This window comes from Sciurus carolinensis, chromosome 6 (assembly GCF_902686445.1).
Source record: "Sciurus carolinensis chromosome 6, mSciCar1.2, whole genome shotgun sequence".
NCBI classification, from domain to species: Eukaryota; Metazoa; Chordata; class Mammalia; order Rodentia; family Sciuridae; genus Sciurus; species Sciurus carolinensis.
Window position 1 is genome coordinate 37,366,105 of NC_062218.1, and position 24,853 is coordinate 37,390,957.

General features: G+C 41.3%; 1 protein-coding gene across 1 annotated transcript in view; it reads left to right on the forward strand.

Annotated features, from left to right (window-relative positions):
• Nim1k (NIM1 serine/threonine protein kinase) overlaps positions 1–24,853 on the forward strand; it is a 59,730-nt gene that overhangs the window by 26,682 nt on the left and 8,195 nt on the right. Inside the window, exons 2-3 of the mRNA XM_047555415.1 lie at positions 5,605–6,577; positions 23,442–23,710. Coding sequence (XP_047411371.1) covers positions 6,280–6,577; positions 23,442–23,710 — 567 coding nt within the window. The 5' untranslated portion in view covers positions 5,605–6,279. The remainder of the gene's footprint in view (positions 1–5,604; positions 6,578–23,441; positions 23,711–24,853) is intronic.

Consider the following 24,853-nt stretch of genomic DNA (forward strand, 5'->3'; position numbering starts at 1 on the left):
TCCCATAACCCGTAATTAGAATTTCTATTTCTAGATATCCAAGAAAAAAAAAATCTAGAAAAAATATTCTGCAAAATGAGTATGCATATACTCAGAGATACACACACACACCCAAATAGGATTTATCTTTCCTGTTAGATTTTTTTTGTTCAATTTTTTTAACCTGTTATAATGTGTGAAAATCCAAAGTTTTCCCTCATTCATTACTCTTTTTGAAATTTCAGAAATTTGCTGGCAATTCAAGTATAATAGAAACCATATGTTTTTACATTATTGGGAGTATATTAGTATGACTAGAAATTCCAATAATGAGATGTTTGACTTTCTGAATTGATTATCCAGTTTACTTGTTTTCTCTTCTCTGTTGTTCATCTTTTCTAGATTTTAAAAAATTGTTCTTCAAGTAAATTCTTTTTTTTTTTTTTTTGCGGTACTGGGGATCAAACTCAGGACCTTGTGCTTGCGAGGCAAGCACTCTACCAGCTGAGCTATCTCCCTAGCCCAAATTCTTTAGTTTTCAAGAGAGAGTTTTCTTGTCTGAGTTGCCTTTTAGTTGCTTATTTATATTTTGTGGATATTTTGTTTTCTGCTTCTTTGTTGCTGTTTCCTTCCAGTTCCTTTTGGTTTGGTAGTGGTTGTTTTAGTTGGATATAGTTCTTTCTTTAATTTTGGAGCCTTTCCTCGGGTGTCTGGTGTCTCTTGACTGGGTACTCATTAGAGAAGGAAGGCACTCCAGTCTGACTGGCACCCCAGGGGTCCTGCCATGCCTGGTTGGGTAGCTTTTGTGTTGGAGAACCTCCAAGTGTTTGTTTCAGGAGGTCTTTTCTCCTGAGCTAGTTTATTCAAGAGAAATCCCAGCCTGGAGATGTCTGTGCTTGTTTCTGTCCATTCTGGAAACTTAGTGCAGAGAGAAGAAGGAAAGTCGGGGAGGGGGATTCCATATAGTAATATTTTACCTAATCTCCTTTTCTTTGCCTTATGTTCATAAGTGGGGCCATGTTGTGGGTGGGGGAGTGGGGAAGAGAAAGTAATAACCTGGATCTGAGGAAGGAAAGGAATGGGGATCTCCCTGCTCCACATTGAAACAATGCTAGTGGTTTTGGTCCCACGACCTTCCTCTGACCTTGAGGTATTTGTTGTGTTGCAGTCTGAAGTCTTTGGAGCACACGGAATGTTGAGTCTCCTTGGCATGTCCCCTTAATGCAGGACTCAAGTTCAGTTTTCTTCATTGTCTTTGCTAAGTTGTTCACCATGCCTCAATTTTCTTTCCACCTCCCCAAACATGTTGCTAGAGCACATCTGCTGTCATCTCCTCTCAATCTCCTTATGGGTTTAGACCTTTTCTCCTCCTATTCTGTTTCTTCCTAGAGATTAGTGAGAGTACTAAATTCTCTGCATTTAACCAGAAATCCCTAATTATCTTTTGATTTAAAAAGTAGCCCATTAGACATTAAAGAATCAGATATGGAAATTTCCTATATAGCCAGAAGTAAAGCAAACTTCTTGGACACTAACTATACAAGGGGATAACATGTTATATATTTTTGTTTTATTTTTCAGGTAAATACTTATTTGTGAGGAAAAACATATATCATATAAAAGAGTAAATAGTGAATAATGTATCTCTCTTTTACCCTAATTCCCAATCCAATGATCACCTTCCTCACATGTTTTTTAGATATGTTCTCCTCTTTCTTACACTTATTTTTACACGTATTCTTGGTACTGGGGATTGAACCCAGGGATCCTCTACCATTGAGCCACATCCCCAGCCCTTTTTAATTTTTTTAAATTTTGAGACAGGGTCTTGTTAATTTGCTTAGGGCCTTGCTAAATTGCTGAGGCTGACTTTGAACTTGTGATCCTCCTGCCTCAGCCTCCTGAGTCAATGGTATTACAGGCATGCCCCTGCACCCCACTCTTTCTTACACATCTGATAACACATTATACACATTCTTCTGACCTCTCAAATAGTATATCTTGGATATTATAGCTCATTCTTTTTCAAGAGTGCATAATAATCTACTGTGTGTGTATAATATATTTAACAGTTCCTTACTGATGCACATTTAAACAACTTCCAGTTTCTTAGTACAAAACAATGTACAATGAACAGTAAATATCTGTTCACCTTTATGCCAGAAATACATAAGTCTTTGTGCATATGTGTATGTGTGAGATAAATTCTAGAAGCAGAACTGCTGGGTGAAAGACACATACACTGGTAATTTAATGATGATAGCCAAATTGCCCTCCAGCAGTTGTGCCAAGGTATGGTTCTAGGAATAATAACGAGAGTTCCTACTTTGCAACACACCATTTTCTCATCGGCTTATTATCACAATTTTTTCTCTTTCTTTTTTTTTCTCTTTTTTGAGATGGGGTCTTACTATATAGCCCAGGCTGGTCTTGAACTTTTAGTTTCGAGCAGTCCTCTCACCCCAAGCTCCCGAGTAGCTGGGACTACGGGTAAGCACCACCATGACAGTGTTTTCATTGTTTCCAAATTTAATATGTGAAAATTCTAATTTAAGTGTAGTGTTTATGTGTATTTCTTTGGTATTAAGTGAGTTTGATTGTCCTTTTATGTATTATAGAGCCATTTGTAGTTTTTGTGAAATATCTACTCATGTTCTTTATTATTATTCTTTCGGATATTAGTATTTTTCTCAACAATTTGTACATTAAATAAAATGTACAATTTTTTTAAATTGCTGAGGCTGGCTTTGAACTTGTGATCCTCCTGCCTCAGCCTATTTACTTACTTATTTAGAAAATTAGCTCTTTGTCTGTCATATATGTTAGAAAGTTTTCCCTACTAACTTTGCCATTTGATTTTTGTTGTTCATGAAACCTTTTGGCAAACAAAGTTATAATTTTATGTAGTCAAATTTGATGGCTTCTCTTACGAATTTCTCTGAGGTCACAGAAAATTTTCGTATTTTTTTGTAGAATTTTATGATTTCATTTATCGTATAGTTATTTATGTGGAATTTGTTTTGGAGTAGGAGTGAAACTGGGGTTCAGTGTTTCCCCCAGTTGGCTTGCTAGCTCTCCCAACAAGTTATGATCATCCTCAACACAAACCGCAAGATTTACAGAAGTGCAAAACCCCCTAAATCTGATCTAAACAGAAGACTGTCTCCCTGACCATAAGGCAAGACAACTGGTCCATAACATTTTGCAAGAAATTTAATCTGTGGGTGTAGGGTATGTAAACCAAGATAGAGCCTGACCATCCCTGGCAATTGTATCTGGTCTCTCCCTCTGTGTGGAATTAAGAAGGGAGGCAGGAGAGCTCCCGGGAGGTACCAGAAGTTAATCAGGATAGCAAGTCTGGCCCATTGTTCATCTCAGGGCCCAAATGGAGTTTAAGGTATAGGGGCCCAAATCCTAAGAGTTAGGGCAGCGGAAAGCAAAGAACTACCTGGACCAGCAAATTGAAGGGAAGCAGGTATAGTGGTATATCAGGCCTTAAGGGCTTGGGGCTTGGGGCATTTCTAAAGAGTCCTGTAGCAATTCTCAGTCAAACAATGGACTAAGCTTTTACCTGTTCACAAAGGTGGGGCCAAGAATTCTAATGGCTCATAGAGGGTAGCCCAGGTCTTGGAAATGTGGGCTGAAATAAGTTTTCTGAGACGAAGAAAGTATTGGAGTAGTGTTATTGGTTTACAGATAAAAATATTTACCTCACCTAAGTCATTCCTAAAGGTAACAGTGGATAAATCAGTATGTTGGTTCATTCCTTTTTCAACAAACTTTTATCAAATAAATGTCGGACACTATGCAGACTGGGAGACAGAAGAAAAGGGCACAGGTTCCTGCCCTCCGGGTGCTAATCTAACTAGGTGCAGCAGGTCAGTGACAAAGACAGCACAGTGGCCAGGTGCTCTGAGAGGATACAGAGCCAAGAAGTTCTTCGTAGAGTCTGCCAGATCAGAAGGTGATCCTGCACTGCATTACGTCTAAAATCCTCCTTCTCCTTTTATGTAGGTTAAGTTAAAGTTTCTTTCAGAATCAAGATTGACATTAATGCTACTGCACTTCTAGCCTCTCTCTACCTGATCTCTTTAAATGCTCCCCCCACCTCTTTCTCCTGGTATTAAGGATGGCTCCCAGACCTCTAGCACCGTAGGCAAGTGCTCTGCACTGAGCTACTTCCTCAGCCCTGCGTATCTCTGCCAGAGATCTAGAACGATTTGACCTTAAGTAGATCCTCAGCCTGAGATACAGGGATGAGTTTTCAAAGTGTTTGTGAATCCTTTAAAATCGATTGAGACTGTGTGGGTGTGTAGGTCATAGGTTTTAGTAGAATTTCAAAGGACAATTACAAATGACCCCAGGACAATTACAAATTAGTGATTTAGATTTCTTCAACCCAATTAAGGATATTTTATATTAAAAATGTTTTTAAAAACACCCTAACAGACTATAATAGAAATGTTTTAGTCACTGCTACATGGTCCCTTCATCCTTCTAACTTCCTTTCCTAATTTCCAGAAACAGGAACAATAACTGGCATAAATCTTAACTTTTCATAAATTATGTTTATTTGGCAACCCCATACTTTGCCATAATAATAATAATGGGCAACCATATTCTTAACTGTAATAATGTGTTTTCACTGAGCAGAGTTGGGAATCCATATTTCCAATGCAATTTCTCATGTTTTCAGCCAAATTTTTGGTTCATGTCTAAAAATCAAATTCAACACACCTTTTTTTGGACACACATTGACCATTTATCATGCACCAGATACAGAATTAAATGCCTTACATGAATTAATCAACACACTTAACAAATACTTTTTATACAGGAGACATCACACTCCAGGCAGAAGGAGAGAGGAGGGCAGCAGCACATGCTACTGAATTAAGGCCAGTTTCCACCTTTGCGGAGATCAGACATTTCAGAAAACATACAAAGTGCTCTGAGGATCCAGGGAGGAAGAATTGTTTCCTACCAGGGAGTGCAGGGAAGACAGTCTAGAAGACAATCCAGCCAGGCAACATTTCTTATCACTGACAATGCTGTACACCTGTTCACCATCCCTTCCATATTTTCAAAGTAAAGTGCCAGCCCTGGGAATTGACATCTGATGAGAAGTATTTGGCCTGGATATTGACACTTGATCAGAAATATTCTAAAAATAAGGCTAGGAAAAAAGTAGCCTTTGTCACAGAATAACAAAGAAAGCGAGAATGGAAGCAAATGGTGTAGAAAATTTGTACAAGAACTTATTAAGGTATTAAAGGAGATATAATATTATTATTCACACAAATATAAGTAATTTTGACAATTGATAGTAATAGAGAATTTTGTTGTCATCAAATCTGGTTTTGAAGCAACCCAATGCAAAATACACATTTTCCTAAACTTTATTGCTGAGAAGATCTACAGACTATAAGGCTTTCCTACATGTAGATCAAGGACTTTGTGTATGTACATTTTTCTTCTTACTAAGTCATATGTAATCAAGCATGTACTATGAGTAAATTTGCAGAGTGCATTTAGATAAATGTTCACCAGGCAGTTTCACATTTACTATAAATCCTGTACAGTACATTAGCATGGGCTAATCATTTTCTTACTCTCTGTTTTCAGGATGAGCCAGCATCTGCCAAATTTTTGAGGCGGCTCAGGGCTTAGAGGAAGGCTCATCTAAATAAAGGCCGGCTAAAGTGACATTGCAAGGATTTAATCCCCTGGCTGCCCTGTGACTTAAGGCTGATTTGAAAGATTCTTTCTTTCCTGGGGTCCAGCTTATCAGTCTCCAGGGCCCTCAGACTTAAGAACACAGAGAAGCAAAAAATGAAGCAGCTCAGAGATAAGCACCAGCAGCAGGGACTTGAGGGCTTTCGAGGGTCTTTAACACACCAGAGTTCAAGATTTCTTGGCCATCAATGGAAATAGCAAACTGGAGCCTAGGACACAGCCACCTACACATCAGACTCCACATCCAGCCAGAAGTTCCTCAAGTTCCATCTCGGAAGAGTTATGGCAACTGGACGTGCGCCTGGTTGTACAGGTGGAGCTTGGAAGTTCACGGTGAGGGAAGGTGGGAAGGGCTGGACGGCCTCTGCCTGCTCTCACTGAGGCCGGGCCGGGAAGGAAGGTGGTCAGCAAGGAGTTTCTACCAGCTCCCAGGACAGCTGTGTGGGACTCTGGACTGCTTCAGGCCTCAACTCTCATCTCCCACCCCCTCGACCTCTGTCTCCTCCGGAACCTGCCCTGCTCGGTGGCTTCTGGCTGAGATGGAGACGTGAACCCGCGAGGACGATGACCGCAGTGTGCGCCACCGGAGGCGGCCTGGTGAACGCCCACTGTGCCAGGTGGGAGCGGCGCGACAGCGCGGAGAGCAGCGGTCAGGGTCAGACCGAGTGCAACAAGGAGGGGGAGGAGGGACAGCCCCGCCAGCTGACACCTTTCGAGAAGCTGACCCAGGAAATGTCCCAAGATGAGAAGGTGGTGAGGGAGATCACGCTGGGGAAACGGATAGGCTTCTACCGAATTCGAGGGGAAATTGGAAGCGGAAACTTTTCCCAAGTCAAGCTTGGGATTCACTCCCTAACCAAAGGTAGGCTCTGACTTCCCAAGTTCTTCCCAAGAGATCCTGGGATCTAGTTTGCTGGTGGGGTACCAGCCGGGGCAAGGGAACAAAGTGGCTTCGGCTGAGCACCTGCTACACCCAAGCCCTGCGCCAATCGTCCTCCGTGATCTTCTCAGTTAATTCCCACAGTAACAACCTGAAGCCGAGGTTTTAGTTTCCATTCTACAGACTGGGAAACTGAGGTCCAAAGGAGTTTGGCAGTTCAATCTTGAGTTTGTTACTCCCGAAAACTCCCACTATACCATGTGGACAAACTCTTGCAAAGGTGAGGTGAACCTGCCCTCTGCAATCCGCCTTGGAGAAGTAGACTGGGGTATGGCTTGGTTCCAGGTCAACACATCTCCTGAGTCCACATTCATAGCTTCTATTAATATTTGTGTGTCAATAACAAGGGCACAGAGTGGCACAGATGACCTCCCAAATGGCCACTCTCTGGATAGCAGATTTCAGTTTTCCCTCTGGCCAGAACCTGCTGCTTCCATTATACTTTGGGGAAACTCAGGACATTTTCTGCTTCAGTCTACTTTGTATTTGTTCTCAGTGTTGCTTGGCTCCTCACTCCACACTTCCTTTGCTAGTGGTCACTCTGAGATTCTGGACTAGCAGTGCCCACCACTCTGGCCTCAAGAAGAAACTGCATAGAGAGCCCAGCACCCCTTTGCTACCCAACCTCAATGTGGATATTTCCCCAAAACCTCTAACTTAGCTGAAACCTGACAAGAAAGAAAGAGAGAAAGGAAGGAAGAAAGGAAGGAAGAGAGGGAGGGAGGGAGAGAGGAAGGAACCACTTGTAAGCATAATTTAGTGTCTGAAGCCCATAGTCTCTACCCTCTCCCAAGAGTTCCTTAATGACATTTTCGCTCCTTGGACCCAGCATGCTACCTGTCCCAAAGCCCCTCTTTTCTTATATCACAATTGTCTTTTGCTTTCTTTTTTTTCTCCAACCTGCAAAATTGTGCCCTTTCAATCCCTGTGTTTGGTCTCTATGAAAAAGCCCCATGTACATACACATATGCATAAGAGGCATACACTGCAGCACACACACTCACAAGTCACAGGAGCTCCAAGACTCCTTCCATGTTGCTCTGAAGCCTGAGTATCTGGGTTCATGTCTTGGCTACTTTACTTACTTATCTGGGTAAATTACAGTACTTCTCTAAGCCTCAGATAATTCATTTATAAAATGTAGCCAATAATAGCATTTACTTTATAGTGCATCAGAAGCATTAATGAGTAAGTGCTCCATAAGTGTTAGTTATTGGTATTAGTTTGCAGAGTTGTTTAAGCCTTGCCTCACCTTTGTATAACTAAAGATCAGTTGTCCTTTTATCAACAGAAGTTCATTCCCACATACAAACCAAGATCTCATGGTTTTCACCTCTGACTACACACCAGAAATTATTTGAGAAGGAAAAAAGAAAAAACCTAGACCCCACTCAAGAGCTTCAGATTTAATTGGCCTGGGTTGAGGCTAGCCTGGATGTTATTTTTAAATTCTCCTGATTATTCTAATGGACATGCAGAGCTAAGAAACACCACCTAAGTGATTTGCATATACTGTAGGTGACTTTTTAAAAAATAGTATTTTTTGTTTTTTGTCACAAATCCAAGTAGCATTTGTCTTCTAGATTCAGTTTGGAAGTATTGTGTCAGGCTTTGATGCTGCATTTACTTTCAAATTTCATTTAACTTGGGTTCAGATTCATTTACATCAAAACAGAGGCAGTGTGTTAGGCCTTGGGAGATTTAAAGGTAAATTAAATAAAGGTCCCAGCCTCAAGGATAAGAGGAGAGAAGAAAACATATAAAATAGGTATAGCACAAGCTAGAATTTGAAACATATGTAAGAGAAGTCATGGGTTTAAAGGAAGGAGACTCTTCCACCTTGGGAATATTGTAGAAGGCTTTCAGTAGGAATAGTATTTTAGCTGCACTCCAAGAATGGATAGAATTTTGGATAAATATTTATTAGAGGATGGAGGAGAACTGAGGAAAGAAAGTGAGCAAAAGCATAAATATGGGGAAATGATGTGTAGTACAGTTTCCCTAAACACTAGGAGATGGTGGGAGGAAGGACTGGAAAGCTATGTTGAGTGAACCATGGTGGACTTTGATTTTTGTCTTATTGCTTTTCATAGCAATAAAGGATCATCAGGAGTTTTGTGATTAGAGCAAGGCTTTTGTAAGAATAATTCTATAGTAGTGAGAATGAAAGTTGGGAAGATAGAGATGCAGGAGGAAGGGAGGTGTCAGGAAGCAATGGTGATAGTTCAGATAGATGAGAGGAGATCCTGAGCCAGGTGGTGGCATCAAGATAGAAAGAGCTGTGAGACACTGAGGAGAAGAATCCACAGGACTGGTGTCATGGTCAGGGTTCTCCAGAACTAATACGCATGTATGTGCACACGGATAGATGGATGGATGGAGACTCATTTTGAGGATTTGGCTCACTATTATGAAGAATGAGAATCCCCAAGATCTACAGTCAGGAGCTGGACACCAAGGAGAGCCAGGGGTGTAGTTCCTGTCCAAAAGCAAGACCCAAAGTCAGTGCTTCAGTTGAAGTCTGAAGGCTGCAAAAACCAATGTTCCAGCTTAAGACAGTCCAAGTAGGGAGTTCTTACTTGGGCTTTTTTTTTTTTTTTTTTTTCTATTCTGATCTTTGATGGGAGGAAGACAGTATTGGGGAGGACAACCTGCTAATTCAAATATAAACCTCATCCGTAAACAGCTTCACAGACACATCCAGAATAATGCTTGACTAAACATCTGGGCATCATTTGGCCCAGTCAAGTTGACAAATAAAATTAAACATCACAGTTGGTAACTAATTGGATGTGGAACTGAGGATGGAAAGAAGGGAGAAGGCACTAAATTTGCCTTACTTGACTATGTGAACCAAAAGAGGAGCAGTTATAATACAAACAGGGAAATGCCAAGGAAGAGCAGAGGTGAGATGGAAAACGAATGAAAACACTGATGTCCCAGAGGACCTCTCAACCCCAAGTCCTGTGCTCAGGTGGGGACCTGGGCATAAGGTCAGACCATGTTTTGCATTGAGGTGATCATGAGGGGAAAAGTAGAAAAGGGTGATAAGCAACCTGTTTATACCAAAATAACTACTGGTTTACATCCCAATTGGCATTTTATGTCTATATAAGTGCATGTATATGTGTGTGTGTGTGTGTGTGTGTGTGTGTGTGTGTGTCATATATATGTATGTGCTTTAAATGTGTCAATGGGATCATTTACTCTTACTCCATGAACACCATGATTTTTTTCAGTACAGGAGATTGAACCCAGTGCTCTACCAGTAAGCTATACTCCCAGGGTCTCACTAAGTTACCCAGGCTGGTCTTGAACTTGCAATCCTCCTGTCTCAGTCTCCCAGGTGACTGGGATTGCAGGAGTGCACTACCGTGCAAACTACCATGGTTTTTTAAAAAATATTTTTAGAATTTTAAATTGACACATAGTAATGCATACATATTAATATGTACATATTAATATAATGTGTAACATAGTAATTATACATATTAATGGAGTACCGTGTGACACTTCAACACATCAAATCAGGGTAATGGGCATTTCTGTCACTTCACACATTTATCATTTCTTTAGTATCCTAAAATTTCCTCTGCTGATTTGGGGGTATAGCCCAATGGTAGAGTCCTTGCCAGGCTTGTACAAGGCCCTGGGTTCTATCCCTAGCACTTCAAAACAAAACAAAAGAAAGAAAGAAAGAGAGAGAGAGAGAGAAGAAAGTTCTTTCTACTGCCTATTTTAAAATATTCAATTAATCATTGTCAACCATAGTCATCCTGCTGTGCTATAGAACATTAAGTTATTCCTCCTATACCACCCTAACCCTGACCCCATTTATCAACCTCTCTCCATCACTTCCTCTTGCAAATCCTTCCCAGGCTCTGGTAAACACTTTTATATTCTCCATTTCTTTACCTCTTTGAAATAAGCTTTTTAGCTTTCACATATAAGTAAGAATATGTGGTATTTGTCTAGTTCTGTAATTGACTTATTTCACTTAAAATAATGTCTTCCAGTTTCATCAATATTGTTGCAAATGAAAGAATTTTATTCTTATTTTTTATAGCCAAATTGTATTCTATTGTGTATATGTGCCACATTTTCTTTATCCATTCATCTGTTGGTGAACATGAAGATTGATTCCACACCTTGGCTATTGTGAACAGAGGTGCAATAAACATGCAGGTGCAGATGTTTCTTCAACATACGAATTTCAATTTCTTCTGAACCTCATGATTTCTCAGTGCCATTAATTATAGATATTTTCAATCCAACATGTATTAATACTCTCACTTTTAAAGACTATGTAGAATTCCGTTATATAGCAATAGCATAAATTCTTTAACTCAATCCTCTTTGATTAGTGTTTGAATTATTTCTAAAGTTTTGCTGTCATTTATAATGATACAGAGATTATCCTTTTCCATACATCTTTGCATCCTTGTATGACTTTTCATATTCCTAGAAGTTAGCTCTCTGTCAGAAGGCATGCATGGAAAAGTTTCAATGTACCTGATTGAAAGGCAGCTTTTGAATCTTTACTTATAAAAGTAGATAACTTGTAGTTATCTACTTTACTTATAAAAGAATAAAAGTAGAACGAGAATGAAAAACAAAAGAAAAGTCTCAGAGGGAAACAAGGGGCCAGAGATTGAGGCAGGAGACAAGGTTAGGAAGAATGGAGAAGAATTTGGATAAAACCGTACTGGGAGAAGAATTCAAAAGGGAGTGACTGTGCTGAGAGGGTCCCAGAGGGTCTGCAAAGGCTATTGGATTGGCCAGCTTTGAGCTGCTTCATAGGAGTGTGGGTTCAAATGTTTTCTAATAGAGAGGAAGTGGGTGGGACCATGAGAAGAGAATGGGCTTCAAGATCAAAATAGTGTGCTTCAAATACTCATTTAGGCATCTGACTTCGTATATACTACTTACCCCTACTTGTCCTTAGGTGCCTCAGCTATAAATTAGAGCTAATGATTCTTAGAATTGTTGGGAAAATTAGAAATACCACATGTGAAATGCAAGGCACATGGTAGTTACTCAGCAAACCATAGGTATCATGAGTACAGCTTTATTTTTTAACTTAAATTTATTTCAGAAGGAAATTTAGTATTATAATAATTAAATCTGATATCACCTGCTCAGAACTTCATGATAAAAATATAAGAACATGATAAAAATATGAACATAATAATAATAGAATGGTAAAAATAAATACAATGCAAACAAATTTAAAAGTTTCAAAGGAAAATTACTGAGCAACAGAAAAAGTAATTGGAAAGTAATTGGAAAAAAAAAACCTGCTAACAAATAGTCCAACACTTCCTCTTTGCCTTAATTAGAATAGAGGGAGAACTGAAATGAAAATAGTTTTTTTATGCACTGAATAATGATTCAGTGCTATTTAAGGCTGTTTCCAAGTCCTAAAACTATTTCATGCCTCTAGATTGTTAAAGGCTCCACTTTAGGAAACCCTGACTTCATCCATCCTTCCATGTCTTACAAATGAGAAAATGGAGAGCCAGAAGTGACTGTCCTAAGGTCATGGCAGAGACAGGTTGAGAACTGGGCTTTCTTCTCGAACCATCAGGCTTCCTCCGGATTTCAGCATAATGTGACCTTGGTTAGCTAGCCAAAGCTAGCCAGGTACTACTACCTCCTTCATATCTTGGGCACTCTTCCTCCTTTCAGCAATATTCCCAAGGAATGTACAGGGGAATTCTAGCCCTATTAAGGAAGTGAGGTTACTCTTTTCGTCTTCTTTCTTTCTCTGGGGCTTCATGGTTTTTCATTTCTTCCTCCTGTGAAGACTGTCCCATCTTTCTATTTGTTTGGAAGACTGATTTTCTATTCTTACGTACTTAACGGTACATCATGGCCAAGAACGGCCATTGCCAGTCCCACAGCCACTTAACCCCTCGACTCTCTTGTCCATCTGCATCCCACCAGTCCCATCCTATGTAGGTTTAAATTTTGAGAGAATATGTTTGTTCACTGGACACTGATGATGGGCTACCTTTGAGTGAAGGCAGCTGCAGTCTTTAGGGCCATGTGCCCAGCACACTCTCAGCAGAGCCCAAGGTCCAGAGCAATGTCTCTATGGAGGGAGAATTGAGAGGGCAGCAAGTTGATGGACACATCCACCATAGAGCCAGTGACCTGCTAAACTGAGCCATCTCCATAAGATTGGAGAGCTCTCATTTTGTGGACAGGTTGTTATGTGAGGAGGACAGAAGGAAAAAGCACAATAATAATTGGTATTTATATAGTGACTCAAGTTCCAAGGCTTCTTGTCTGTAATGTTATTGAATTAACTTCATACTAGTGCCCCTGAGTTTCAGAGGCCATGGTGTTTCCCTGCTGTGCAGATAGAGACCTGTGTGACCACATTGACATGCTCACTTAGCCTGCCAAAAGCACAGCACACCCCTGGTTAGGGATGGTTTGAATGAAAGAAGGCAGGAAAGTAGATAGTCATTTGCACAAATGTGACCCCATACAAAGCCAACATGCCCAGAATTTCATCAGGTTTTCTAGGAAACATGAACAGGCTGGATAAGATAATGGAAGTGATTCCCAGGAAAGCAGAGCATTTTAGTGCCAGGAGAAACTCAAAAACAAAAGGCACCAGCTGCTCTGGTTCTCTTGGAAGAAGGTTCCAACATGGGCCTCTGCTAGCTGAGTTTATTTTTATACTACCAGCTTAAATTCCCTTGGGTCTGCAAGTGGATAGGGCAGACTGAAAGCCATCATGAGCTGCTTTCAGGCTGATGAGCAATTTCTCAAAAGAGATGACATGCTCAGTTTCTGAATATTTTATGTCCCATCTGTTTTCACCAACAAAAGGAAAAGGGGCAACAGGTGACTATGCTTTTTTCTGTTGCTGCCCTTACTGACCTCCTACTCCCTTTTACTTTTGTCTCATGTTTCCAGGATCTTTTCTTCTTCTCTTTCAGTTTATTTATTCATTGGCTCATTCATTCCTTTTTAAAAAACAGCAGTATATGATAAACATCTCCTAAGCACATGCTTTGTTCTGGACCTTACGGAGACAAGTAAGAGACACCTCTTGCCTGATAGGAACTCATGACCATTTCATGGAGACAGACAGGAAACAACTGATAGTAAGGCAGCAAAGGTGTGCCCACCAGGGCCAGACGGAATCCTGAAGAAGTTCGTCAATCAGGAAAGGCTTACACTAGGTTTTGAGTTTTGAGGAGACATTGAGGGGAAAGAGAATTCCCAGAAGACAGAGAGGAATTAAATTTCATGAGGTACAAACCAGTGCAGGGGGTATCAGGAGTAAGTCAATGAAGTTGGAGTGTGAGGTACCCACAGGGTGGTGGAAGATAGGATGGGTGATGTAGGCAGGGACTTGATCACAGAGAATCTTCTTGCATATTTGAATTTTTTCATTTAGGAATTGGGGAGCAACTGAAGAGCTTTAAACAAGAGATTAATATAAGGGGTTCATATGATTTGATTTTAGTGAGGAAGGTGAATTAAAATTGGGGACTCTCAAGAGTCAAGAAAGCTAGAACAAAAAGTATTGGTCCAATGGTCCAGATGAATGAACATGTCCATTACAACTAGGGAGCAGCAGTGAGGTTGGAGAGAGAAGGACGCATTTGAAAACACGTTTTAGAATATTGGAAACCCTGGGGATCAATTAGATGGGTAGAGCAGGAAGAAACAAGGCATAAGAAGTATTGACGATGATGCCCTTGCTTCGAGTTTTAATAACTTTGCAGGAAAGAACAAACTGTAAGAGAGGAAAAGGATCTGAGAGTAAAGATTTGGGAGCACAGACTTGGAGGTTTATGGAGATCATGACTAAGAAGTAACAATTTGGGATTTAACAAAATCCAAATTATAGTAAAAATCTTGGGGGTTTTAGTTGGAAGCTCCTTGGTGTCAGATAATGTATCATATCAAACTTAGGGTCCCCCGCATGCATTAAAAATATCAAACATTTGACAAATATTTAGTGAATTAAATTCATGAATTTCTCATGAAAACCTGGCAGTGTTGGGGAGGACTTGGTAGAGGGAGTAGCCCAAGATGCCCTGTGGTTGGTGCTCTGAGCTGGAACTAACTCAGTCTGTAATAGAGCTTAGTGAAGAAGTCCCACTGGTTTTAAGAAAATGATCTCTCCTTTTGCATATAGTCATTAAAATAGTAGTTTAAAATTGTATTCTCTTACTTTAAAAATGGTTAGTTGTGACTCTAGGAATTTATTCTAAAAATAAGTCTAATAATGGAAATATTTTAAACCAAAATGTGCATCATGGTGTTATTTATAGCGTTAAAGACTAGAAGTAACTTAGAAGATCCAATGATACAGGGGATCGTCAAGTCAATTAAACTAGACACTGTCAGTAGGTTCCATGGCCACTAGAAATCATGGTTATGGAGACTCTATCATGGAAGGTGTCTGGGACATAGTGGTAGGTGGAAAAAGCAGCAGATAAAACAGTGTGCACAGTGACACTCGTACCCTAGGTGCTTGCAATGACTAAAGGAAATCATTCACTCCACCAGTATTTGCTGAGCACTTACTTTTGTTGAAAATAGACTGTAGGGATCAAAGGTAGAAAAGCAGAGGTCAGCTAGGAGCCTATTATGTATAATTACCCAGGCAAGACCCTTGGTGGCTTGCATCAGGAGTGTGGCGGAGGAAAGTTGAGAAGTGGCTGGACTCTGACCACATTTAGAAGGTAGAGAGGGTAACAGGATCTGCTGACAGATTGAACATGGAATATGAAAGAGTCTGGGCAGCTACAACAAGAGTCTTTGCATTTACTGAAATGGGGAAAACGGTGGGAGGCACACCTGTGGGCAGGCAGAGATCAAGAGCACAGTATTGAACCTGCTGCATTTGGCACGCCTGTTGCACACCTAAACACTACAGAGTAAATGCTGTTGGTGCCTTACCATTTCAGCACATGCAGGCCTGACCTTCTAGGACCTGCTCTACCTGTTCATGTCCCCTGGTGTATTTTGTGTATATACACTATTCTAGGAACTGGAGATATGGCAATGAACAAAAACAACAGCCATTTCTCTCCTTATGGAGCTTATTATATTCCAGTGATGGAGACAAAGGAGAAGTGAGTAAAATAGTTGTTGTGTTATGTAGTGATGAGTGGTCAGAAGGAAACTAGAGCAGAAGGAGAGATAGCAAGCATGGAGGGCTATAGTGTTTAGGTAAATCAGCCAGGGACAGCCTTACCAAGGAGGTCATAGTTGAACTGTCAGAAATGTGGCAAAGTAAAGAGGCAGAGGGGATGGCAAGCATGAGCGTGCCAAGGTAAGAGTGTGCCTGCATTACTCTCGGATCAGCTGAGGGGCATCAGGGCAGAGAGTAGCAGGAGCCGATGGTGCAGGGCCAAGTGTGTCATAGTAAGAACTTTAGTTTTTCCTATGAGTGAAAGAGAGCCACTGGGGAGAGCCAGGAGGGACATGATCTGGCTTACTCTTTAACAGGATCACTCTGGCTTCTTTGTTGAAAATAGACTATAGGGATCAAAGGCAGAAAAACAAAGGTCAGCTGAGAGCCTATTACAATAACCTGGGCAAGACCCTGGTCGACTTGAACCAGGAGCGGGCAGAGGAATGGTGAGAAGTGGCTGGGCTCTGGCCACATTTAGAAGGTAGAGAGAATAACAGGATCTACGGACAGATTGAACGTGGAATATGAAAGAGTCTAGGCAACTACAACAGGAGTTTGCATTTACTGAAATGGGGAAAATGGTGGGAGGCACATCTGTGGGCAGGCAGAGATCAAGAGCACGGAATTGGGGCTGCGGTTGTGGCTCAGTGGTAGAGCGGTTGCCTGGCATGTGTGACGCCCTGGGTTTGATCCTCAGCACCGTATGTAAATAAATAGATTTTAAAAAGGTCAATTGACAACTAAAAAAAAAAAAAAAAAAAAAGCACAGTATTGAACTTGCTGCTTTTGGCACACCTACCACACACCTATATACTACAGAGCAAATGTTATTGGTGCCCTATCATTTCATCACATGCAGCCTGACCTTCCTCTGCCAATCTCTCCATCTCTTTCTCTACGTGCTAGAGCCTGCCTACCTGTTCAGGTCCACTGGTATATTATGTGTATATTCACCTGTTGCTTATTCTACTGTTGATGATGTGGGTAGTTGAGAGTTTGGGGCCATTATGAATAATGCTATGATCTTCATGTGTTTTATCTTACTCTAACAGAATAATTCAGATTGATTTATAAAATACAGAAAATGATGTTTCACAGCTGAGGGTGCTAGAAAGTTCAAGATTAAGACTCTGGCATCTGGTGAGGTCTTCCTTACTATGTCCATGGTGGAAGGTAGAAAAGGGAAAGAGAAAGAAAATTCACTCCTGCAAGCCCTTTCTGTAGTGTCATTAATCCACTCATAAGGGCAGAGACCTCATGACCTAAACACCTACCAAAAAGGCCCCAGCTCCCAACTCTGTTGCATGGAGTTTGGGTTTCCAACACATGAATTTCAGGGGACACATTCAGACCATAGCAGTTGCTATGAACATTCTAGCACAAGTCTTTTGGTAAACATATATATGTGTTTCTATTGGGAAGAATTTCTTTTTTTTAAGACGAGGGAAAGCATTAATGTATTCTAATGGAAGTGATCAAATAGAAAGAGGAAAGCTGATGATGTAGGAGAGAATGAAAAAATTGTGCAGGATTGATCTTGAGAAGATAGAAGAAGGAATGTGTGCAGCATGTAAAGGAGTCTTGGCTGACCCTTAGATAGAAGGAGGAACCATTTATCCAAAGTAACAGGAAGACAGAATTGGTTGGATGATGTGGTGGGAAGAACTTGAGAAGATTTTCTGTTGCTTTCTTTACTCAAAGTGAGAAGCAAGGTCCTTAGCTATGAGTGAGGGGCAGGAGAAGGTATCAGAAAGTTGACAAGAGAGGAAGCCATCAAAGAGACATTTGGAAGTGTAGGAGGGTTATTGGACCAGGGAGACACAGTATGTCTGACCGGAGGTGAGTGATCCTACGTGCACAATGAGACACACTGTTATATTCAGCTCCATGGGTGCAGGCAGTGAGCAGGTGGGGAGTTGGATTTAACCAGGTCTCTCATTTAGCCGAGTGAACCCAACAAGGGGCGGGGGGCGGGGCAGAGGAATTGAGGGAATGTGCAGAACTTTGATGGCAGTAATTAAGATTCTCCTCCAGTGAATGCCACCATCCTTGGAGTTGCTCAACCTAGAATCTTGAACTCTTCCTCAGTCCCCAACAGCCACACACTAGGTCCTATTGATATTATCTCCTAAAGATGTCATCTTTGCCTACCTGGATGAAACCCCTGTAATTCCTCTCCTTCATTCACACTTACATCACTCCCCACCACTGCAGCAGAAGGGATCTTTTAGAAAAGTCCAGTCTGATCATTTAACCCTGTGTTATAGTTTGGATGTGAGGTGTACTCCAAAAGTTCACATGAGACAATGCAAGAAGATCCAGAGCAGAAATGATTGGGTTGTGAGAGTCCTAACCCGATCAATGAATTAATCTCCTGATAGGGATTAACTGAGTGGTAACTGAAGGCAGGTAGGGTGTGGATAAAAGGGGTGGCCCTGGGTGTGTGGCTTTGGGGTATATATTTTGTACCTAGGGCATGAAGTCTCTCTCTGCTTTCTGATCATCATATGAGCTGCTTCCCTCTGCCACATTCTTCCACCATGATGTTTTTCTACACCTCAGGCCCTAAGAAATGGAGCCTGCTGTCCATGGACTGAGACCTCTGTAACTGGGAGCCCTCAAATAAACTTTTCCTCCTCTAAAGTTGTTCTTGCTGGGTCTTTCAGTCACAGCAGTGAAAACACTAGCTAAAACGCCCTGCTTACAACCTTCCAGTGATCCCTCACTGTTCTTAAGTGAGGTCTCAAATGTGATTCCCAAGACCTTGGCCCTGACCAGTCTCCAGCATCAGCTTGGCTTATATTTTCCTTTAATACCTCATATATCCCAGGGGTGCCCAAAATGATTCACTGCCATAAGGGGGAAAATTAGTACTTTCATTGTTATTTATTTGTAACTGTATCTTTTTTATTTCAGTGAATATGCATATTTAAAATGTATGTTTACAATTTTACATGTTTACAATTTATAAATAAATATACATATATTAGGGTAGCATTCAGAAATGTCTTATGATTAGAAAAACTCGTAGACCATTACCCTAAGGTATCAGGGTCTTTCCTGCCTCAAGATCCTCTCTTCTACTCATCCCTGCTTTTAGAACCTCTTTATTGCCTCTCCTCTGCTTTCCTCCAGATAATTCTTAGTCAAACTCTAGGAAAATTTTTAAAAATCTTCCTTGACCCCCCCCAAACTAGGGTTACATCCCATTTTATGCTCCTATTGTACCAGCACTTTTCCCCCAGGCCCACCATGCCAAATGTCTTTCTTCCAACCCTCCAGATCCATTCTCTACCCTTCTTCACCCTGCTTTCTGACCCAGACTACATGGTGTTCTTAGTCCTCTGGGTTGAAGGAGAAGATCTGGTGCCTATTCCCCTAGCTCCTCACTACAAGGATGTCTCAGGCTAGCTGTGTGTCTGGAAGGACCACCTCCGCTCTATGTCACACACTCTCTTTCCTTTTTTTTGGTACCGGGGATTTAACCCAGGGTTGCTTAACCACACCTAGTTCCTCCTTTTTTATTTTTGATTTTGAGACAGGGTCTTGCTAAGTTGCTAAGGCTGATCTTGAACTTGTAATCCTTCTGCCTCAGCCTCCTGAGTCACTGGGATTACAGGCGTGCACTACCATGCCCAGCTACACAGTATACTTTCTAGGTTCTAATATCTGTTCCCACCCCTTATCCCTCATCCTATAAACATATTTGGCTTGGTCTAATTTATGCCTGAAAATTTGAATTTGTTGCCAATACTTATTCATTGGAAGCTTTTGCATAAAAATTCAGATACCCAGCTTCTCTTTAAAAAATAAAAATTGGAAGATTTCACAATACTAGGTCTACATTCCAAACAGTAACTATCATCTCAACTTGAGTAGCAGCTTTCTCTTCATATCAGGTCAGGTGTACCTCAGGACCCCACAGTCCCCACTAACTCCCTGCTGCTTAAATGAGCCTGCTCTGCTCTTACGTGGGGCCTCAAGACTTTGACTTTGTAAGTGTGGTTTAAAGAATGTGCTGCCCTCTAGGTGGGACCTGTGTCAGTCACTTCATCAGATGTGGAGAAAGGAGAGTTGACTTTTCAAATCTGTCTACTTCCCTTCCTGTCCCCCCGCCACCACCAAGAGGGTCCTCTGGACTGTGATAACCATGTCCTGGACCACAGCCGAGGTCCCAGGCCAGCTGCTGTTCTATAGACCTCCCACATTGCAGCCAGCCAGCTCTTTTAAAGTGGAGTCAGATCCCAACATTCTCCTTTAAAACCTTAGGTTTTTCCATTACCATAAAGATAAAGGTAGCCTTTCCTGTAGCTAGGTTATCTGTCTCTGCCTAGCTCTCCATCACTGTTTCCCAGCACAGCAGGCTTCTCTCAGGTCCTCAAGAACACCCAGGCCATCCCCACAGGCTTCCCCCCTCACCACTTGATCACAGTTCAGTGTCCTTACTTAAGGCGGCCTTTCCATTCTTTATCCATGTCCCTTCCTAGCATCTACCACACATATCATAAGGGGTTTTTCCAAAGTCTTTCTCTCCCACTGAATGGTAAGAACAGTGTGTGTCTCCGCAGTGCACATCTGGTGTGTAGCACGCACTTACGGAATGTTGAAGGAGTAGTCTTGGAGACCTAGTTCTTCATGGAGCTGCAGGTTTTACCACTGAGCAACAATTTGGAATATCAGGACTTTTAAATATACAGTTATGCTATAAGGCATGGGTATAATGTAATTTAATGTGAAGTGAAGTGATAAAGGCACCTAGGGAGCAGGATTTTAGGAAGCACTAACTCTCACAACAACCCCTGTCTCACTCTAGTCCTGGTCCACGGGGCCAGCAGGTCAGGTGGGGAGGGGGACTCTTTGCTAATAGCCACGAAAATGAAAGAGAGAGGGAGAGGAAGGGAAGGGAAATAAAAATCAGGATTGTGTTAAAGGCAGGCCCCACACCCACTGCCAAATGAACCTTGAATACCTACAATGTGTGAAACTGTACAGTTCCTTCAGGGAAGTGAGGAGCAGCAAGCTGTGATAAGTACTGTGTTATGGTTTGGATGTGAGGTATCCCCAAAAAACTCATGTGTGAGACAATGCAAGAAGGTTCAGAGGAGAAATGATTGGGCTGTGAGAGCCTTAACCCAATCGTGAATTAATCCCCTGATAGGGATTAACTGAGTGGTAACTGAAGACTGGTAGGGTGTGGCTGGAGGAGGTAGAACATTGGGGGCGTGGTTTTGGGATATATATTTTGTATCCGGAGAGTGGAGACCTTCTCTCTGCTTTCTGATCAATATGTGAGCTGTTTCCATCTGCCACACTCTTCCACCATGATGTTCTGCTTTTCTCAAACCCAAGGAATGGAGCCAGCCTTCTATGAACTAAGACCTCTGAAACCATGAGCCCTCAAATCAACTTTTCCTCCTCTATGATTGTTCTGGTCAGATCTTTTAGTCACAGGGGCGAAAAAGTTTATTAAAATATACTGTAACAGAGTCTGATCAGTATTGGGGAAAACCAAGGAGCACACATTCTCCAGGGAATATATGAAATCAAAGGATGGAATTCATTATTCTAGTCCTTACAAAAACAGCTCACCCAACAGGCGACACCAAAGGAGAAACTTCTGTTTCGGGTAAACAACTGAAGGGAATCTTAACCCTAATGACTAAAAAGCAGAACAGATGTGCCCAAGGAGGAAGAATGCCCCAAGGATTGGAGGTCCGTTTCCTGGGGCTGATTGCCAGCCATGATGACCTAAGCCCTGGGTGCTTTGCTCCTTTATTGTTTACCCCCTTACTGCTCAGTATTACCTCTACCAAGGAAGCGCTGGCCACATCAGACACCAGTGAACCCTGCCATTTTTAATTCCAGAAGCCAAGATGAACCTTCTTTTGCGGGTGTGAGGAATCAAACCCAGGGTCCTACACATGCAAGGCCAGTGCTCTACTGCTGAGCTACACCCCTAGCCCTTGGATAGACCTTCTTTAATATACTGATAACATTCTTATTTTGAATTGGTGGCATCTATCTTCATGCTGATAACCACTGTGCCAAAGTTCTTTACAGCAGTCGTTTTGGAAGTAGGTCAGACAGGTACTCTGTGCTCTTGTTCTGTTTACTTTCCTGGTCACTTTTTATTATCTAATAAAAAGTCTGGTCTGGTTTGAACAAAAATATGAATGATGTTTTATCATGGAATCAAAATTCATTTTTTAACAGTAACCATTTTCATTACATAATCTATATTTATTGTAGAAAATTAGAAAATACCAAAAAGCAAAATTTTACAGAAAACCATCTATATTTCCCCAATTAGAAAGTACTCTTTTAAATATTTTGATGAATATCCTGCCAGATTTTTCTATGTAAATGTATATTTGTATTTTTTCCTCTCTTGTATAATTAGCATCTTTTCATATCAATAAAGATCAACATCATAGAAAAGATCAACATCATTATGTGCTACTATAAAGATAAATGAAGTACACTTTAACATGTCTTTTTAAATTGTATTTTTATTGGCACATTACAATTATACATAATAGTGTGGTTCATTATTACATATTATATGCACACAAAATAATTTGATCAATTTCACCATCTCTTGCTGGAAACTTAAGCTCTTCTCAGCATCACAGAAATCTTTTATACATACATGCTTGTATATACATCAGATTATTTTTTCAAGATTAATTGCTAAAATCAAAATAACTGGGTCAAAATGTGTAAGTATTTTTTTAAAATTTTTTTTAGTTGTCTTTAGACCTTTATTTTGTTTTTATGTCCTGCTAGGGATTGAACCCAGTGCCTCGTGCATGCGAGGTGAGCACTCTACCACTGAGCCACAACATGTGTAACTATTTTTAAGAGTTTCAATAAAGATACCAAACTGCCATCCAGAACCATCTTATCAATTAATCCCCCCACCAGCCAGTGTCCTCTTGCCTTTACCAACCCTCAGTAAACACTGGGCACTGGTTTCTGATACATACCAGGCACTGACAAGGTCAAATAAAGCATAGTCACTCAGGAGAGGCAGAAAGACGGGATTTGAAAATCACAGGCCAGTGTAGAGTACACTGGATATCATGGTCATCCTGGGATGGGTGTCATGTCTTAATTCTGACACTGACCTTGAAGGACTATCTGAAGTTAACTGAGTGAAGAACAGAGAAGGAAGTAGTGACAGAGAGAATGATCCAGGAAGAGGAAAGGCCCCAGGCATAATTCTGTAATGGTTGAACTAAAGGGCATAAGGGAATTTAAGGATGATGGACAGAATTGTGGACAGTGAGGCTGATGAGAGAGGTTGGTCTCATCAAGAAAGGCTCTCTGAGACAAACAAGGGAGAATTTGACTTTATTTTTAAAAGCCAAATAAAAATCACAACTGAAAACTCCCTTGGGAGGCAGGAGTTGGCACTAAAACCTGCATGGGGAAGATCCAAGCAAGGAGCACTGATTAAATTCCACAATTGCTTTGTTGTTCTCATCAAACTCTGTGGACTTGAGAACTACCACTCAACCTCTTTGTCTAGTAAAATAAAGGAGCCCATCTAGGATTCTTCCAGTTATAAATACCTATTTCTCCTGTCACATCCTTTTTTTGTTGTTTTGTTTTCAGAGAAGGTGGCCATTAAGATCCTGGACAAGACCAAGTTAGACCAGAAAACCCAAAGGCTACTCTCTCGTGAAATCTCCAGCATGGAAAAACTGCACCATCCCAACATTATCCGCCTTTACGAAGTCGTGGAGACCCTATCCAAGCTCCACTTGGTGATGGAGTACGCAGGGGGTGGGGAGCTCTTTGGGAAAATCAGCACTGAAGGGAAGCTCTCTGAACCAGAAAGCAAACTCATCTTCTCCCAGATCGTGTCTGCCGTGAAGCACATGGTGAGCAGGGGTGAGGACTGAGTCTTGCCCCCATTTCAACCAGCATTGGGAACATGGGGCTTTAGTTTGCCATCACTTAAGCATCCTGGGGGGCTTTAGTTCTGCAAGGGCAGCCAGTAGTGCCTTCTGTGAGAGTCAGAAGTCTGACCGGGATCATGCTTCTTGCCTCCTAAGTAACATCCAGGGGTCTCCAGTTATTTGACAGCTTTCTGGCTTCTCCAGAAGTTGGCAGGAGTCAATCAGAGCAGCTGAATTAAACACCATCCACTCACTGGTCATTATCATTTCTCAAACTTCATGTTCTACTGCCAGGATGCTGGCTCCTCACTGCTTCTTAGTCTTCAAACTTAATCCTGTCTAGGATGCCTTTTTCCCTCTTCTCATGTCTCACATTCCAAATCCTATCCACAATTCATGACCAGCTCAGTTCCCTTATCTCTAAAACTAGCTTCAACCTCATGTCAGCTCACACTAAACTTTCTTGCTGTCAGTGAGCACCAAGTTCTTACTGCCTCTGTGCCCAGCACATTCTTGATTATGTCATTCTTATTTTATTCTCTGATTATTTATTTAGATAAATCTGAATTCTCCCTAGTTCATATAAATCTGCACGCTCCCCAGTTCCTCCAAGAGCTGGTTCTTTGTGCCCCATTATTCACCATATTGCTGGGCACACGGGAGGAACTTGACTTGTACACCTACTCCTAGATCTGGTGGGAAAGCAGAAGAGAATCCTGCAGTGAGAGTGGAGACCTGAGTCCAGAGACCTATGCCCTGCTATTTCTCCCAGCAATCTGGTTTCTAAAGAGTAAGGATGAATTAAAGACATAGATTCAGATTTCATTAAGTTTGTTTATGTGCAAGAACCATACTGAGCACTCTTGATACGACATCGTAAACAGTTCTCACACTAACCTTATGAGGTGGTTTTCAATATGGCATTTTACAAAGAAGGAAATTGACATTCATATCAAGTAGCTGAAGTAACATAAAACCACTTCCCAAGAGCTTCCCAAGAGCCCTTAGGACTGAATAGGTCAAGAGTTTTGAGAAGATTATTGACCTGGATCCAGAGTGCAAGGGTAGGAGGGGACACACACTCGCAACCCACAGTGGGACCTGTTGCTACAAACCCTGAATGCA